Source organism: Lontra canadensis, unplaced genomic scaffold (genome assembly GCF_010015895.1).
Source record: "Lontra canadensis isolate GAN:19392208 unplaced genomic scaffold, GSC_riverotter_1.0 scaffold16, whole genome shotgun sequence".
Lineage (NCBI taxonomy): Eukaryota > Metazoa > Chordata > Mammalia > Carnivora > Mustelidae > Lontra > Lontra canadensis.
Genome location: NW_022631010.1, coordinates 10627428 through 10645939, shown reverse-complemented (window position 1 = coordinate 10645939; position 18512 = coordinate 10627428). Strand labels below are relative to the sequence as shown.

The following is an 18512-nucleotide window of genomic DNA, read 5'->3' as shown; positions in this document are numbered from 1 at the left end:
TTTAAGACTTTATAAATACCTCATCATGAGGATTTAAGGACATGAGTATTTAGACTGGAGAATAACAGTGTTTCTTTCAAAGTGGAATACTTTTTTAAAAATTTCAATTCCAGTGTAATTAACAAACAGTGCTATATTAGTTTCAAGTGTACAATATAGTAACTCAATAATTGTATACTTTACTCAGTGCTCAGTATGAAAAGTGTACTCTTAATCCCCATGACTTATTTCACCCATACCCTCACCCAACTCTGCTCTGTTAACCATTATTCTCTACAGTTAAGAGTCTGCTCTTTGGTTTGTCTCTCTTTTTCTGTTTGTTTTGTTAAATTCTACATGAGTGAAATCATATATTTGTCTTTGATTAACTTATTTTACTTAGCATTATACACTCTAGATCCATCCGCCTTGTTGCAAATAGCAAGATCTCCTTTTTTATGGCTAATATTCCATTGTGCATATATACCATATCTTCTTTATCCATTCCTCTGTTGATGAACACTAGGTTTCTTCCATAATTTGTCTATTGTCAATAATGCTGCAATAAACATAGGATTCATATATCTTTTCCAATTATTGTTCTCATATTCTTTGGATAAATACCCCATAGTGAAATTACTGGATCACACGGTAATTCCATTTTTAAGTTTTTGAGGAACGTCCATAGTGTTTTCCAAGGTGGCTGCACCAGTGTGCATTCATACCAGCAGTGCACGATAGTTCTTTTTTCTCCACATCCAGACCAACACTTAACAAGAATATATTTTAAAGCTCCCCCAAACGTTGTATTTTAGATAGTGGCATCTCTCCTCTTACTGTTTTGAGGCTTTTTCCTTGTAAAATGATCTAGAACCCTATTACAGTGAGATGCTGTACACCCACAGAATACCTCCCTTAATGCCCACAGGAGGCTGCAAAGTTGTGTCTTGTTGCAAGTGTTGAAAGGGTAAAACATTGAAGGTGAACTGGACCCTTGGCTATTACTAGAGAAAGTCTTTCTGAGCTGCTCCCACACAGGGAGGATATTTTGAGGATTCTGATCTGTGTTTGAAAGGGATATTGGATTTGTCCCAAAACTCCTCAGAGTATATTCTGTGACACTGGTGGGATCTAAATCCAAAAAGTTCTCTGTCATTTAGGGTCAGCCCAGCTCTGAATGAGACTATGCAGCACTGGGGTCCCTGAGTGAGTGCCCCTGGACAGCATTGAATCTGACCTTCAGTAGTTCCGTCCCCAGAGGGAATACTGGGCTCCCTGGAGAGAGAAAGCTCTACCTCTGTCCATGGATGCTTTGGCCTTGCTCCATTCCTTAAATCCAACTGACCACCAGGTAGAATGTTCTTCTCATTTATTCTACTGTAATGGTGTTTTCATTTAGTCTCTCACTCAAATCTGTATGTAGCCAAAAATTACCTCTAACTCCATTATCTATTACAATGGTACTGTGTAAGTTGTCAGGCCCATTAGGTGATATTTTTGTGCATTTTAAGGAAGCAGAGTAAGATACTTCCCTATAATGAGCACATATAATTTTGAATAAGGATCAGTATTTTCTACAAGTGAAAACTGTCACTTTGCCTGGCAGTTAAACAAAACACGGGAATCTAAAACTGAGTTAGATCAGTTTGAATCCGTTATTACTCAAAAACGTATATACAACAAGACTTCATGTACCTAATGCCGCAAACCCCAACACTCTTAAAGGTGTTCTAAAACCACTGTGAACTCTGACAAAGTAAACAGATAAAGATTTATGTCTGCAGTTGTGAAAACACAACTTGGTTAATGAGGCTTTGGTATTAATCAACTAAAAGACCACAAGATGGCAGGGTTTCTCTAAGAGGCTCACATAGATCTTTAAAGAGTAAGTTGATGTGAGATAATTGAAGTGGAACTCACTACAGTAAGAGGACATTTTGAATCCACTAAGAAGTGTGTGACCCAGAATGCAATGATTCAAAGTCATATAACTTACTGAATTCCAGAAAATAACTTAGAAAATTTCTAAAGGGTTACTTTAATCATTTATTTTGCAGAAAGGGTGTGAGACACTATGCAGGACTTAGAATGGGACGTTATTCATTCCAGCCATATGGATGGATATTATTTATAAATCAAGCTCCAGAATACACACCTCTATGGGTCAGCACAAAGCCAGACTGGTTTTCTATATCTTTTAATTCTTTGGCACATTTCTGAGTTTAATCCTGATGGTGGCACTGAGTCATCAAGAAAAGTATAAACTATGTATACATAGAATTTTCTAAAGTGGAGAAATGCATGCTACATTTTAGAACTTACACTGAACAGAATCTGAATGAAGCAGCCTTTCGATATCCCAAAGACCTTTTTGCCTACTGGGCTGCAGAATGTTAGATTACTCTTAATAAATAATTGTCTGGCTAAAGATAAAATGATGACCAATGCCATCAACAGAAGATGGATGAATGGATGATAGTTTTACGAATCACGAATTGTTTGCATTTCTTATGAATAATTGAAGGATATGCTAGTATCTTTTTTCAATTCAATAAATATTTATTGAACACTTGGCATATATGAATATATAAAGTATTTGCTGAGTCTTTAGATCTATGTCTTTTACTGAATAAGAAATTGGAGAGAAGAGAGCTCAGATTATTCTAGACCATTAACAAGCTTTTTTGTTTGTTGGTTTATCATTTGGAATTAAGCCAGAATAAAATACATTATTTAATTGAATTAACATTTATAAACTGAGAAACCAATGGGAGATACTTGAGTAATTTGGGTTTTGAGAAATATTAAATTAAAATAGAAACTAGGAGTCATTTTCATCCACCTCATCAGTTCTAGGTAAGTCGTTCTATTATCTCTGCTTGCTGGTGGCACTTAGCTTGGAGCCATTTCATCATGGGCCCAGTAAATGCTTGGATTATAGTGAATGACTGGTTTTGGAGCTGTAAGGGCCTAACACAGATGATCACTAAGCCATCATGGTGAAGCATGGTTGCTGCAGGTCCATAATTCAAGTGGGCCTTCATGCCAGACTAGTAGGTTCATACCTGCATGAGTTAGCATGTAAATAATTTTCAGCAAAGATGGTATCTCTTCACTCATTTTTTAAGTATTTGACGGGAATAGTAAGCATGAAGGGATGTGGGCTGTACTCAAAGACTGATGGAATCTCATTCATTCCTAATGAATGAACTAGAAAGACTTTATTCTGTTTAGTATATTTTCAGCTTTATGGTGATTTAGGCAAGTTATTGAGGATGGGTAGGGTAGAGAAATCATCTGATTAGGAAAAGGAAGTATGGAGACATTTTGTTTGTTTTATTATTTATTTATTTAAAGAGAGAAGGAGTGGGGGTGGAGGGGGGCAGAGGGAGAAGGAGAGAGAATCATAAGCAGGCTGCATGCCCATCACAGAGCCTGGCACAGGGCTCCATCTCACAGTCCTGAGATTGTGACCTAAGCCAAAATCAAGAGTCAGACGCTTAACCAACTGAGTCATCCAGGCACCCCAGTATGGAGACATTTTAAGTGATTGATGTTCTGTAAGTAGTAATTTAGTTCCACATAAAAATTAACAAAGGGTGGGGTACCTGGGTGGCTCAATCGTTAAGCGGCTGCCTTCGGCTCAGATCATGATCTGGGATGGAGCTCTGCATCCAGCTCCCTGCTCGACAGGAGGCCTGTTTCTCCCTCTCCCACTCCCTCTGCTTGTGTTCCCTTTCTCACTGTGTCTCTCTCTGTCAAATAAATAAATAAAATCTTTTTTAAAAAATTGACAAGAAGATCTTTAGAATCTTTTTTTAAGTTTATTTAAAAAATAAATAAAATCTTTAAAAAGAAATTTAATTTTTTTATGGATGCCACATGATGAGTAAAAATTGAGGTATATGGAATTATTAGGGGAGAATGACCAAAAAGAATCTGTCATGATGAAAGAAGGGTCTAGAAAAACAATTCTGCCATAGTTCTACCAGATCATGAACAAAGAAATATAACTCTTAATAGATATGACCTTGATTAGTAGTACCCTCCAATTTTTAATGTTGTAAAATTTGACTTTTCCTTGAAGAATTACATAAATGCAAATGGGGTGAACTTTGTGGGAACTCATACATTTAGAAACAGTTAGCAGACTTCAGTTCTAGCAAGAGAGGGAGATTCAAACATGTTTGGTAATTAATAAATATTTTTTCCTTCTGATTACAGCATCTTCACAACTATTTCACAGTGACCCTTGGAATTCCTGCTTGGTGTTCTTATGTCTTTTTCGTCCTGGCCACCTTGATTTTTGGCCTTTTTTTGGGTCTGGTAAGAGATAATGCCATTTTTTCTCTTTCTTTAAAACCACATGGGTTTTATGCAAAACTAGAAAGCAGCCAAGAAAGAAAAGGTGCATAAACAAGTATCATTTTGTGTATAATCTAAAGTTACTTTTTTGATACTACTTCCAGTGGTAATTTGAGATATAATGGAAAGTTCATTAAATTATTATCTCCTAATACTAACCTAAAATATTGTGAAGATGTGTGCTGCCTAGTCAGTTTCCAAGGCAACCAAGTCAGCTGTGATTTCACACATTGCTTCCTTGATTGGAACACTGTGGTGATGAGGCCAAATCTGTGAATTTGTTCCTTGAGAGAACAAGGTGATTTTTTCTTGCTCATATCCCCCAACTGAACCTTTAATCCTGACCTGCTGCTTATACATACAGTCTGGTTATCCTAAGGTGGATTTTGTGAGATAAGGTACATAACAAACACAGTCCTTATTATGGGAAAGAAAATAAGATGCAAAGCACATTACCACGTCTTTTTTAAGTATGAAAATTAGTACCTAGTAGGTATTTGTGCATTTTCTCCATAGATGTTTTGGGTAAGAATTAAAATAATAAATTTGTTTATTTAAGTACATAAGCAACTGTAAGTGTTTTGGCAATGTTTTACTCTTTTACATAATTTTTAATCTTTCTTTTTATCCATACTTGATTGATTTGATCAAGTTTTAAACTCTAATTAAGGAGTTCTTAAAATCCATTATGCTATATATTAATCACAAAGCCCCTAAATACTGTATGATAGGAATAATTGATGATTACTAAGAATTTATATAAAAGGACAGACGTTGAAGTTAGATTATCTTAAAGTCTATCCTTACATTGTATAATGCATTTCAGCTTTTTAGTAAGTCCTTCTTAAAAATAAGCTTAAAATGTTAGCAATAGCTTATATATATATGTGTGTGTGTGTGTGTGTGTGTGTGTGTGTGTGTGTGTATAGCTATATATTGATATATAACTTGTTACAACAAAGCTGTACTTCAAGAAGCCAAGGAGGCTTGATTTTATTTTACTGCAAACATGCTTACTTCATGCTATGGCTTATATCTGAGATCTGACTGCTGGTGTTAACTCCACAGGTGGGACTGGAATTCAAGATATATGTCGTTCATTAGGTCACATTAATCTTATTTCTAACCAATGTGACCCTGATGGTCTGGCCTAAAAGGATTTGACTTTGGATATAAATCTGACTGGATATAAATATGCTTCTTTCATCTACTGTCTGGTGCTAGATTTTTCTAGCAGTGTATTTTAGAGCCCATGAATATGAGGCTTTTGAAGGGGAACACCATGAGATCCTGGGTGGTTCTCAGTTGGAGTTGTAGAGAACGTAGGTTGAGTGTTAGCCGATTGAAAGACCACTGGAAAGTCTTCTCAGCATCAAGAGTTTTTGAATTTTATCTTTGAGGTTAACTTTAAGTTCAAGAAATCAGGTCAGGCCTATGCCCTAAGTTCATTCAGAAACTTTGATTCAAATAATCAGTCCAGGAAGGTTGTTAAGATTTGGCCTGAAGAAAGAAGAGAGTTGATTCTAGACTATACGAGTGATTAAAGGATATAGAAAAGGAAGTTGGGAGGAGAGCTTTCTTTAACAAAAGGATAAAGATTTCAAAGTAGTAAGAGTCATACATTTTCTGGTAATCCATTTCCATAAAATACCAAACATATATCTCTGACTCCTTTTCTACAACTGTAATATATATTTTAAAAGGTACACAACAGCTAGAATTTTAGCCTTCAGGAAGGTCTGCAGCTGTGCCTTCTGTGCTCTGTGGCACCTTTGCCATTAACTGAGGGCTGAAAGCAGAGCCCAGGTGTGTAATCGTATGGAGCTTGGTCCTGGTGTCTCTGGAAGTTCTTCTCTCTATGAATCTTTCTACAGTTTAACTTACACAGTGGCCAGCAGGAGCATGGTATTTTCCATAGAGGAGTGATTTCCTGATCAAATTACTGTTCCACATAAGCCTAACTATTCTGTTTCCTCCTTTTTCCTAATTTTAAAAAGATGAGAAATCAAAACAAGGCTGCTAGTTTGGATTTTTGTTTGTTTTCTTGACTGAACCTCGTTACAACTAAAATATATTACTAAATGTTATTTTTCACCTGTAAACAAAGGTCCCAACCTCTAATTCTGTATACTATCTTACTCTAGTGCAGTTTTTTTGTTTTGTTTTGTTTTTGTTTTTGTTTTGTTTTGTTTTGTTTTGTTTTGTTTTCAGTTCTGAGCCATCTGTAAACCTGGTATTTGCTGAGGATCCTGCCAATCTTCTGGGGGTGGGGCCTGGTGCACCGAATTGCACCTCTCCTGGCAGGGCTCAGTGGAAGCTCCTTCCCTTTGCTCTGTGGGACTTTTGTTCCCTGAAGGCTGTTCACACCACTTTAGGGGATGAAAAAAAAAGTAACAAATGGCAGCTCCCTGATCGGCAGCTCCCTGATCTCCAGCCCCCAGGCTGAAAGATCACTGCCCCTTCTCTTCAGTGCACCCTCAGGGAAAGGCAGTCAATCCCTTTTGTGTGCGCCAGACTCCTGGACTCCTAGGGTGTTTGCCCCTACCGACCCTCCCTGTAGGGAGGAGTGTCCCTCCCACTCCCCACCCCCAGGCTTGACCACTGCTCTGGAGCATTTGCCTTATGGCTCTGCCCCACGTGCTCCTCCCTGGGGAAGGAGCCAGATCTCGCAGGAGTTGTCACTTGCTTGGACCCCTGCTTGGTGAGCGGTCCCCCCGATGGTCAATTTGGTGTAGCTTAGAAGAGCTGGCAGCTGGTGCTACCCATCCACTCTGGGCCATGCCCATGGCCTTAAAAGCTGCCTCCTTCAAGTGGCCATTCTTGATCCCTCCCAAACCTAGAACTGGTTGTCGTATCTGTATCTCGTGAATATCTGTCAAAGTGCTTTATTCATTTTTTCTTATGGAATTCATGTTCCATATTGCTTTATAATTAAACCTCCATTTTTTCCTTTTTTTTTTTTTTTTTTTTATCTTCTCCCTGCAGAAGTTGACATGATACCTGGAACCTAATGAACCAAATTTTGAGTAAAAAATGAACATACAGATGGCAATAATTCTGAACACAAAGTAGGGTACTCATTTGATGTTTATGAAATTGAATCAAAAGTACTATGACTTCTTTAGGTTCTTTAACATTTTAAAGCACCTTTAAAACACTAATGTATGAAGTAGTAGTATTATTTTAAAGCCCTGCAATTATTCAAAGTAAAGGCGCAGTCCAGGAGTTAGCTAGGTACAAGAAGTGGATTGCCCTTCTAAACAGGTAGCTTCTCTCTGGGTGGATGTTTGTGTTGTGGGGTGCTGTAGGGGAAGGTGTGACGAATGACTGCAGCTTATTTCCAGTCAGAGAACTGTGCCCTTTTTGACACAATCTGTAGTCTCATCACCGTGACCCATGCCAGTCCCGGCACGGAACAGGGATTTGGCGGAACCTGCCTCCAAGGAGCTTGTAGTTTACAAAGGGAGAGGGATGCTTATAGCAAGTAGAAAGTGAGTCATGCTACAGTAAGGTTGAAGATGAAGCCAAGACAATCACTGTCTAAAATAGGGTTTAGTTCATACCATCAATGACTTTTCTCACAATTTATTTCTGTAGAAATTTCTTATGGTACTCTTAAGAATTCTAGCCCCTGACATCATCTTTTATTCAGTCAATGGTTACCCATGGGTGAGAGGCAGCCATATGCAGACTAATTTTGTTTGGCCAGAGGAGTGTTTTTTTAAAAGGCCATTTTAGGCTTGGCTCAGAGTATCCATTTTCATATACCTATTTTTAATGGGCTCTCTATAGACATTTGACTTTGTGACGCCTGACTCCTGTTATATATTCATAATATTTTCCTACATTGTTTCATTTGAAAAATAGGAGATTCTTAATTGTATCCATGTCTTTTTTGAAGACTTTTGATCAACTGCTAATTAATTGTCTGTGAATATCTGGTTATAGAACCAAGGCCTACATTTGAGGTTCTTTGGTAATAAATATCTAGTCACTGTAAAATCACATTTTTCTCTCCAGGTCCTGGTGGTAATATCAGAATGTTTCTATCTACCATTTCCAAAGCATTTATCTGAACACACTGGTAAGTATGACAAACTCATGTGATAGAGTATTTTTGGAATTCTGTGGTGTACCCTTTTGTGCTCAAAGAGATACTAGATTCTTCCCCCGTAATTCAGTAGGTGTCCAAACCATCACCACTACCAAATTCTTTGAAATGTATTCTCTACATCAGATTTGAACAAAAGTTCTTTTTTTTTTCTTCCTTAAATTAGGGAATACTTCATTTTGGCAATTGTTTTTTCCCTTTAACTGTATGCCCTTCATCAGTTAGTTGATACCTTTTCCTTCATTCAAACTGGAATGAGGGAGGGAAATTCATATTTATTGAGTCTCAACTGTGTACCATTAACTCTCCTAAGTCCTGTAAGAACAGTCTTCCCAAATCCTTGCACTACCCCACACCATTTGTGGGACTCAAGGGCCTTGGATTTGCATGCTTTTATTCCTAGTTTTGAGACTTTGCGTGAAGACTTTTATGAGACTTTATAATTGTTGCATTTTATGTGGGAGTTTAAATAAGCTTCTGTTTTTTGAGTTCTTGAAGTTGTCAAGGCTTGGAGACTTTCATAAATAATTAGAAAATATATTATGTTTAGAATTCTTAAAAATCACAGAAATCCAGTTTAAAGTAACTTAGGAAAATTTATTAACTCACATAATTGCAAGATCCAGGGTTGTTCTGGCTTCAAGCACAGCCCAAGGGATGTTGGATTTCCGGTTCTATGTGGCTGATTCAGGGGCTGTCAACAACCCTAACTCGCATATTATCAGCTGAACAAATCCTGTGGGAAGACAGAAGGCTTATCCCCTTGACTCTGGCTGAAAGCTCCTGGGAAGTCCTGTGATTGGCTTGACTTAAGTCACATTTCTCAACCAATCACCTGACCAGTGGGTGGGTCACAGAGTGTTCTGTAAGGTACCAAATATAAGGCATGAAGGAACCCTTGCCCTCTGTTCTCTACCAAAGTCAGCAGGGTCAGGGAAATCTCCAGACACGATCAGGGAAGCCCCGGATGGAGGTAGGACACCATCAGCCAGAGGTCCGTGCTGTGGGCTAGCACAGCTTCAGAGTGGAGAAAACGGTCACGTACTCGCCCCCCCCATCCCCCCAACCCCGGCTTCATTTCACGACTAAACACACTCGATGGCCTGCTGAGTGATCAGTTTATCGAGAGGACGCTCCCTTCTCTTCCCTCCACAGAGCAGACCCGGAAGTCAGAGGAGGCTCACAAAGCCGAACAGCCGCAGGACGCAGAGGAGGAAAAAGATGATTCGAATGAAGAAGAAAACAAGGACAGCCTTGTAGATGACGAAGAAGAAAAAGAAGACCTTGCTGATGAGGACGAAGTAGAGGAGGACGAGGAGGAGGACGGCTCGGTCGCCCCCGTGGACGAGGAGAGGAATGACGCCCAGGACCAGGGGCCCCTGAGGGAGGCCCAGGAGGAGGGCGAAGCTGAGCCTGAGGAAGACTTGCCTGAGCTGCCCAGCGCCGCCCACACTGAGGCGGCGGAAGACACAGTGAGGCAGCGCAAAAGCCAGCCCGCCGCTAAGGGACCATAGGTCTAATGACAGTATTTCCGAGCATTCAGACCGAAGGAGAAGGTCCGCTTCCCTCGGGTCTGCAGTGTAAATCAAATCCTTATTTTTTCCTGAATGAGCAAGCTTCTCTTAAAAAAGCGATCTCTAGTCATGTAGTCTCTGGCATTGAGCCTCATGTAGGTTAATGAGAGCGTTTCGGGCATGACAATCAGGAAACGGAGAAACAAACCGGGTGTGGGGATCTGCCCGGGGACTTGGGATGGGCACACCTTCACTGGCTTGAGGCTAGAGAGTCCTGACCAGGGAAAGCACCCCGCAGGCGCCATAACACGAAAGCCAAGCACCACGACCATCCTCACAGTGCATGGGAGTTCTTGCAGAAGTCTTCTGTGTTAAGTATTCGTTTTTGTCAAACTGTAAGAGACATCAGCCACCACGGTACGGAGATGCTTTTCCGGAGATAGAAACCGCGAGGGCCCTGGATTTTATGATAGAAGAGAGCTTGGACGCCATCCCAACTCTCGGAACCTCCTTTGTTAGGATTTACTTCTTACCTTTAGCATTTGCAGCTTTCCCACCACGGGCCTGCAGGCGCCCCACGCTCTTCACAATACTTCCTCAGTCAGCGGCCTCCGGCAGCCGCCGCTTCCCATCAGCCGCCTTCATTCTGACTTGAGGGTTTACATAATCCAGAACCAAAGCCCAAGGAGCCGTGACTGCCAAGCGTCTTGAATGAAATGTTGTAACCTTTGGAGATTCAAAAGGGAAGCAGGGATTTTACAGGAGAGATTTTTGTTGTTGTTTGCCAAAACGTAGTAATTTTTTTTTTCCCCAAAAGTTTCCTTTAGCAATATTCTTTTTGAAGCCAGAAGTGCCCTAAGTGTTGCCCAGGACAAGGTTGTCTTGTGAAGAGAACTTGAATACTTTGTTGTTTTGCTTCCATCTCAAGGGGTTCCCTGGCTCTTGAACCACTTTAATATTAACTGCAAAACCATTTCTGGTTTTCTTTCAGTGATGTGCTTTTGGTGAAAGAATTAATGAAAGTGAATATCTGGAAATGAAAGATTTGGTTTCGTTTCCTTCTTCCTTAATCTTGTAAAGAATTTTATCCCTGTAAATCTCTCAATACTCAATCTACTAAAAGTACCCAAGGGGCCCGATTTCTTTTAAAGAATCCATCCATCTACTTCTGCCTTACCTGATTTATGTCTTAGAATAAATTCATAAAATTAGATTCCAAGCTTATGAAAGATGTCTAAAGTTGATCCTACACCCCTTGGGTCCAGACAGAAAAACAAGTAATACAGGTTTATGAAATTCAAAAAGTTTCTGTCATCTTTATAAAGAAATATGCAATATACTCCTGTCTGGCTGTTTTGATAACCCTTACCTTGTATTAACTTTGAACACAGGCTCCCTAGAGGAGGGGGAGGTGCTGAGACCCTCCACCCTCGAGTGGCTGAATGGGCCTGTTGCAAGCCTCACACAAAGGGAGTTTTTATTCTGACAGAGTCCAATTTTTAGAGATGGTTATTTTTCATCTTTCTAACTCCGTTACCTGACAGTCTCATCCCCCAGTACTATGAGGTTCATGAGGAGTCGCCAATAGTTTTTCTCTTCGCAGCAACAGCACCTTGAGTTTGAGGCCATCACAGAACTGACAGACTGGGAAAACCTTGACTTTGGCTCATTTCCTGCCCCTCCTGCCATGTACGTCTCTTAACACATCCTCAGCCCAAGCACCATGGTTCTGATGGTGGCAGCTCCATCTCCCTGATCATGGAAAGCTTTTCTGGTTCATTGCTGAGTGGAGCCTGTGCTTCTGTCACTGGATTTCTTTCTCTTATAATCAGCTGAAACAAAGTTTTCAAAGATCATTAAGTTCAAGTTCAGAGGTATGGGATAAGAAAGTTTTCGTAGTTTGGCTTTTCTGCATAATACCTCCCCCCTTTCCCACTCCTCATATTTAAAAAAAAATTTTTTTAAAGTGGAGTATTTGACCAAAAGGGAAGGAATGAAGAAATAAAATCTATTTTTGCTTTTTATGAACATAAGGCCAATTTTCTACTGGACCCCAAATAATACCTAATTATATAACAAGAGAAATGTATGTTCTTTCTCAACAATACTTAAAAAATAAATCGGAGGAAGAGGAGAAAACAGCTTAGAGAAGAAGATCCACTAAAAGTTGAAGCTTCTGTGGCTATAGGAACCATTTTTTTTTTTTAATATCCTGGCAAAAAGTGGGGTTTTTACTAAATGGCTGGAAAAGTACACATCGAATTTAATTTCTTTTCACTTGAGGCCTGTAGGTTTGTTTCCAGTATTTACTGAATAAAAAACTAAAGGGAAAAAAGTCAACCTAAAATAATTTGAAATTAGATTAACATTTCAATAGGCTTTTATGGATTTTTTTCTGGAGATAATCTATTTAATCCAGAAGTCAAATGTGTGGAAACATGATTTTGGTTAAAAAAATAAAAAATAATCATGCTTCCCTATGTTGCAATATCAGTTTTCTAATTATAGAAGAGTATTTTATATAAATCAAAATTAGGAAAATTAAATAAAAGTGACCGTAGACTGTACTGGGGAGCAGTGCGTTTTGCGTGAGTAGTTGGAGCAGGGTTCTTTTCTCTGATGAGAGGGAAAATCTGAAACTTCTAGCTACCTTTTATTAGTTTCTTTCTTTGAAGTCTAAGCACTGAATGGGGTAACAGGCAGTACTCATTCACTCATTCCCCGAACCTCACCTCACGGGTGCATACTTACACCTTATCTGGTGTGTAAGGGCCCTGTTAGCACAGGCCTCTCTAACTAAAAAAAGAAATCCAAACTAACGACTGTAATAAAAAGTAAACAAGCTTTAGCCAGGTTGGCTTTTAGCAGGGGAGAAAGTCAAATTTTGACCTCTTTATGGCCCAAATCCTTGTTGATAACTACAGCACTGCTGCGTGATTTGAGGATATGTTAAGTCTGCAGAGCCGGCATCCTGTAAGACCTTTGGGAAAGGATGAGAAAAAAATGTCTTCAAAGGCGAGCACTTAGCCTTTATGTTTTTTTATGACCAAGTCTTTAAGAGTGGAGCCTGTACGCTCTTTCCAGGATGGCGAACATTAAAGAGCCCAAATACATGTGAACAATAAGGTCCACCGAAGATTTCAGTATAAAATGTTAAATTGGCATGAAGGGAGAGAAAGAAGGGAAAGATTGGTGCTTTCGCTAATGTTTATCAACTCATCTCTGTCCAGCTCAGTATTGAAGTGTTATTTCTGCCAGTATTGTAAGTGCGTAACAGACCCATCCTGTCAAATACAACATTTTGAAAAGTATTCATGTGAATCTTTTGTGCCAACAGAAAAGTTCCTTCTTGTTCAGTATCTTTACCTTAGTCTGACGTTTCGATCCTCTTTGGATCAGTTCCTCTTGAAAAACCAAATGATGATGAACCTTGATGGGGCAACCTTTTGAGCAGCTTTTCTGAACCAGGAGATTTAGTTAGAAGGCCTTTGGTGGTTTCAGACCGGCACATGGCCTTCAGATGGCTTCTTCTTGGTCAAGTTTCGTGGGAACTGTGCCCCTGCGTATGTGTGACTCATATCATTTTCACATGTTTCTGATGTAGTTTCATTGTATTTGTTACTAAATAGCTTCTTTGTGCAAATGCAGTTTTTACACTAAAAATGCTGTTTATTTGTATTGTAATACATTATAAATTTGTTATTTATATTGTTTGTAATAGTCTTAATTATTTAGCTCAGTGATATTTAATTATTTTTCTCTTCATCCATGTGTTCTTTGCTTCTTCAGAGAGCATCTGCACCATCTGGAATGGGGAATCAAAATACGAGTCTCAAGCAGTACACTGCTTGAATTACAAATCACCTCATCACAAAATTATATACAGTCTTTGATCATATATGTTTTTATTTTATTGTAAACTTCTGTTTGCATCCAAGCCTAATGATAGTGCTGAGTAAAATCAAAACAGTATATTGCTTTTCATAGAAGTATTTTCACAAAAGTCATTTGCCTAGGCAGTGAAAAATACTGCTTTGTTAAAAAAAATAATTTTCATGTGCCCATCCTCTGTCCAGTCTGTTTGCTCCCCTCTTTCTTTTCCTCCCTCCCTCCCTTCCTTCCATCCTTCTCTTTGACTTGATGAAATGCAAACCAGGTGCCTTTTAGTTGCTCCGGAAAGTGCTTCAAACCAAGAACAAGTGCAAAGATCCAAGACGTCCTCTTTGTTATAGCCATTGTGTTACCTATAGAAACTCAATGTCACTCACTTCTTAGGTTTCCCTCAGCCCTGAGGTCTGGAGGTGGTCAGGGCTGGTACAGATGGTTAAGAATGCTGCTAATACTTCAAGACACTGGGACTGACCTGGTCTCCTAAGGCATTCAGAGGACTGGTCTACACCTAATCCTATCACCATAGCATTGGAAAGGCACAAAGGAGAGGAGGTGACTCTCTTAAACCCCCTATGGGAATGAACCATGGATATTGGATTTTCCACTTTTGAAAGATGGTAGAGGGAAGTGTAGTTAAGAAGAAAATGACTGAACTTTCATACCACCCAGTCATTCCCTCAGACAGAATGTCTCAGTAGGCTCATTTGTCTATATAGAGAAGACTATCCATTATGCAGTGTCTCACCATAGGTGAACTTAGTCATGCATCCTTGGTGGGAACAAAACTTGCAGCTTTTGAAGTCAAAAACCCTGAATTGCAAAATGCAATCCCCTGCTTTGCCCCAATCTTGAAAACTCCGGAACATATTCCAAAATAATAGGAATTCTTTCTTAGAACATGTGAATTTCTCAAGATTGATAGCTATTAGTCTAGGCTGTGTTAACAGACTCCCAAATCTCAGAGGCTTTAAGAACAAGAATTTTATTTCTGCTTCTCTTAGGTCAGGTTAGCCATCCCAAATAACAGTAGCTGTGCTTTGTGCAGGTTTTTCTGGGACCCAAGTCAAGAGAGGCTTTGCTGTCTAACATGGTGGCTTCGAAGGCAGCTATGGCCATTTTCATCCCACCAGTCTGAAGGGAAGAGCATATGGAAGAGTTCTTCTGGGAGATTTCAAAGTCAGGCTTCCAAGAGGCACACACGCATTACTTCTTTTCTCATTCCCACAAAAGGACCTAGTCACAAAGTCACGGGGTCAAGCCTAACCAAAAGGGAGGCTCAGATATGTCATCTTGCCATGTGCTTAAGAAGAGAGAGATTAGAGAGCTGGCCTCTTTGCCACAGAGACTTTATTCTATCTACCTGTGCCACCTGCCTGTCTCACAAAGAGTAAGCAACCGAGAAATGTCAGCCACGTGAACGTGCAGGTGGCAAGAGAGGGAGCGATGCACATGGCCCTATGCTTTTTGGCTTCCTTCTGGACTTTGCTATATTTGATCCTCAAGATACCAGACTTTTCAAATGATGAGTGGGGTGTTTGGGAGAGTTTATATTTTATTTGGGAAAATGGACATGAATACGTGGGATAAGAATTACAAAGGGAGAAGTTAAGGGATGCTATATGGGCTTATGCAAAAGGAACCCGATCTAGATGAGAGTTTAAGTGGTACATGGGACCAGGAAGCATGATGAGGGGTTGCGGAGGCAGAGATGGATTTGGCACCCCTCCAAGACATGCACACGTGTAAGCTGCACACGTGGAAAGATAGGACCAACATTTATCTCAATGGGAGGTTCTTTGCTGAGCCATCTGGATAGATTCTGGGTTTCGGTTTTCCTTTTGTATGAGGGAGTGATAGAGAAACAGTTTCTTATTCCTTTACCAGGCTGATGATGTGACTCTCCAAGGAGTATAGCGTTTCCAAGACTTACTTGACAAGCACTGTTGTAGAACAGAAAATTAGAAAACCCTCCCACTATACCAATTCAAAATGGTGACTAAAATATAACTGACCTCTTTTTAAAGGCTGAGCTGACTGCAAAAGAAAGAATTCACAGTCACCCAAAACCATGAGGTAAATAAAGTGACATGGTAGGGGGACTGCCTTGGTGGGAGTGTTGGTGGTGGCAGGGGACAGCTGCTGCCCTGGGTACACATGGATTTTACTGGCCACAGTGGTCTAGGATTAAGGTCTTGACTCTAGCAAGGTTGGAAGTTGGAACTGAAACTCCATGAACTTCCCAGCTACTCCCTAGTGGGAACAAAACAATCTCTTCTCTAGCACAGGGCCACTGCAATAAAGCTCATCCATCTCAACCTAGTCTATGTGTCCAAAACTAGACTTCCCTGAGAAAGCATAACCATGGGCCTAACACTTACCTATTGAAGTTTGAATTTACACTAGTTTCATAGTCTCAAAAGTCCATAAACTGAGAGATTCTAATAAAAAGCCTAATGGGGAAAGGTGACATACTAGCAGAAGTGAGCACTAAACTAAGTGCTCTTCGAAACACCCTCAACCTGGCCTTAAGATTCTCATAGATAAAGCCCACTTAAGGTGAACTCACAATCCAAAATGACAAATTACACAAGGAAACTATTAATCAGCAGAATTAGATTAGCCCTAATCCTTGAAATCCTATCAGATAAAAACATTGAACTTTCACAAATGATTTAAAAAATAAAAAAAGGAACATAAAACACAAAAGAATAAGGTGCTTTTCCCCCCTCAGAATAATGTATTTTAGGGGCATTTGGATGACTCAGTCAGTCATGCCTCTGACTCCTGGTTTTGATTCAGGCCATGATCTCAGGGTTGTGAGATCCAGCCCCGTGTCTGGCTCTGGGCTCAGTGCTGAGTCTTCTTGAGATTTTCTCTCTCCCTCTCTTTTTGACTCTTCCCCTGCTCACTCTTTCTCACTCTCTCTAAAATAAAGTCTCTAAAAAATAGAATAATGTATTTTAGGCTAATGTGTGCTGCATGTTTCGGTAGCTCAATCTTTTTTACTGGCATATCTCGTGTGAATATGTAATATTTATCCATGTAAGGTGTTTCCCATTTTTGGCTGGCCCTTTGAATCTTCTGCTATGAGGCATTCCCAGAGCTATTTTCTCATAATCTTTGGTAGAAATACTGGAGTGGATGTTAGAAATTTATTCCTCAGGATTTTCCAAGATTTGTTCTCATATCACCAGCAAGCAATGTGTATTACCCTTGTAGGGAGAAGATGCTTGAGAAAACAGATGTGGTGCAGGTCTCCCTGGGTTGAATTCCGGGTCCACTACTTGACAGTGATGTGAACTTGAGAAAGTTACCTAACTTCTCTGTGCCTCATCTTTACAGTGGGGTGGTAAGGGACTTCCACATCCATTAATGAAGCTTTAGATAATTTTAAACAACCCTCCTAAATAGAACAACTAGAAAAGCTACTCTAAAATACACACACACATATATACATATATTTATTTATCATATATATTTTATATAGTTATATATACATATATATTTATATGTGTGTATGTTAAGCTATTAATATATTATAAATTTTAGACACACACACACACACACAGTGCTTGAAGGCATCAGCGTTTACCAGATGGTGAAGGAGTACCAGGCCAGAATCTAGGGGAGATGGAAAGGTCAGAAATGCCAGGCTGGTGTTCAGGGCTGCTTTTCTGGGGAGAATTTGTTGTTTCTAGGAGCAGGGGTAGAGAGTGTGCTGAGAGGCTGAGTGTTGCTTTTGACAACTTTGACTGGCTGAGGGAACAGGGATTGGCTGAGGATGGGAGGGCCTATGAAACTCCTTGTTTGGGTTCGGTCTCTGAAAGAACTCACACTAAGAATAAGGATGAACCAGGAGTAGGCTGGCCCCACAGCTCAGCTATGATCTGCCCAGCTCCTGAAAACAGGAGGAGGTGAACCTGGAAGCAAGTACTAATGCTGGGAGGAAGTAATTTGGTAATGACCGAATTCTTAAGTTAACTGGGGGTTTCTCTTGCCTCTTTTACTTTGCCACAAGGTGTGATTCCATGGTCTTAATAAATCTTGGGGCTTATATAAACTTGTCTTTGTGGATCATTGCATCCAAAAGACCATCATCTTGCAATAAAAAATCAACATTGATTTCCTTATTTTCCTTTCACTATCTGCCTCTTTTAAGCCCCAAAGCAATTCCTTACCCAAGCCAGCACTACCTGCCTCTTTCATTCTTTATATATGCTATGGTATCCCCAAAATGTGGGCATTGATTGCTGCCTTTCCCTTTCCATTTCCCTTTTACCTACTACCTTTCCATTTTTCCCCTTTCTGGAGAAGGACCCTTCCTCCACAGATCCTTTCCAATTCAGTTAACCCATCTTGGCTCACAAGTTTCTTTCACTGTAAATTAGGCCACAGAGCTCTAGGAAAATAATAAATACCAAAATGACATTGCCAGAATTCTCCTTGATTGGGAGGAGAGGTGGGAGGGAGGCCATGAATGCCCATGTGTCAAAAGAAATTGTGCCTGTGTGCCTATTACACTTTCCATCTGCTGCCCCCAACTTCTCTAGTTTATTCTGGGCAGATCAAAATCCCTGTCAGCTATCTCTGACAGGAGGAACTGTCAGATTCAGCTGCCTCTGCCAAAATTAATCATTGTCCTTTCCACAAAC

The 18512-nt window shown here is 39.9% G+C and overlaps 1 protein-coding gene across 1 annotated transcript in view; it reads left to right on the top strand.

The window, feature by feature from the left end:
- The window catches only part of TMX4 (thioredoxin related transmembrane protein 4), a 42628-nt gene extending 28946 nt beyond the window's left edge, over positions 1 to 13682 (top strand). The window contains exons 6-8 of the mRNA XM_032859163.1: positions 4204 to 4305; positions 8365 to 8428; positions 9611 to 13682. Coding sequence (XP_032715054.1) covers positions 4204 to 4305; positions 8365 to 8428; positions 9611 to 9969 — 525 coding nt within the window. The 3' untranslated portion in view covers positions 9970 to 13682. The remainder of the gene's footprint in view (positions 1 to 4203; positions 4306 to 8364; positions 8429 to 9610) is intronic.
- The last annotated feature ends 4830 nt before the right edge of the window (positions 13683 to 18512 follow it).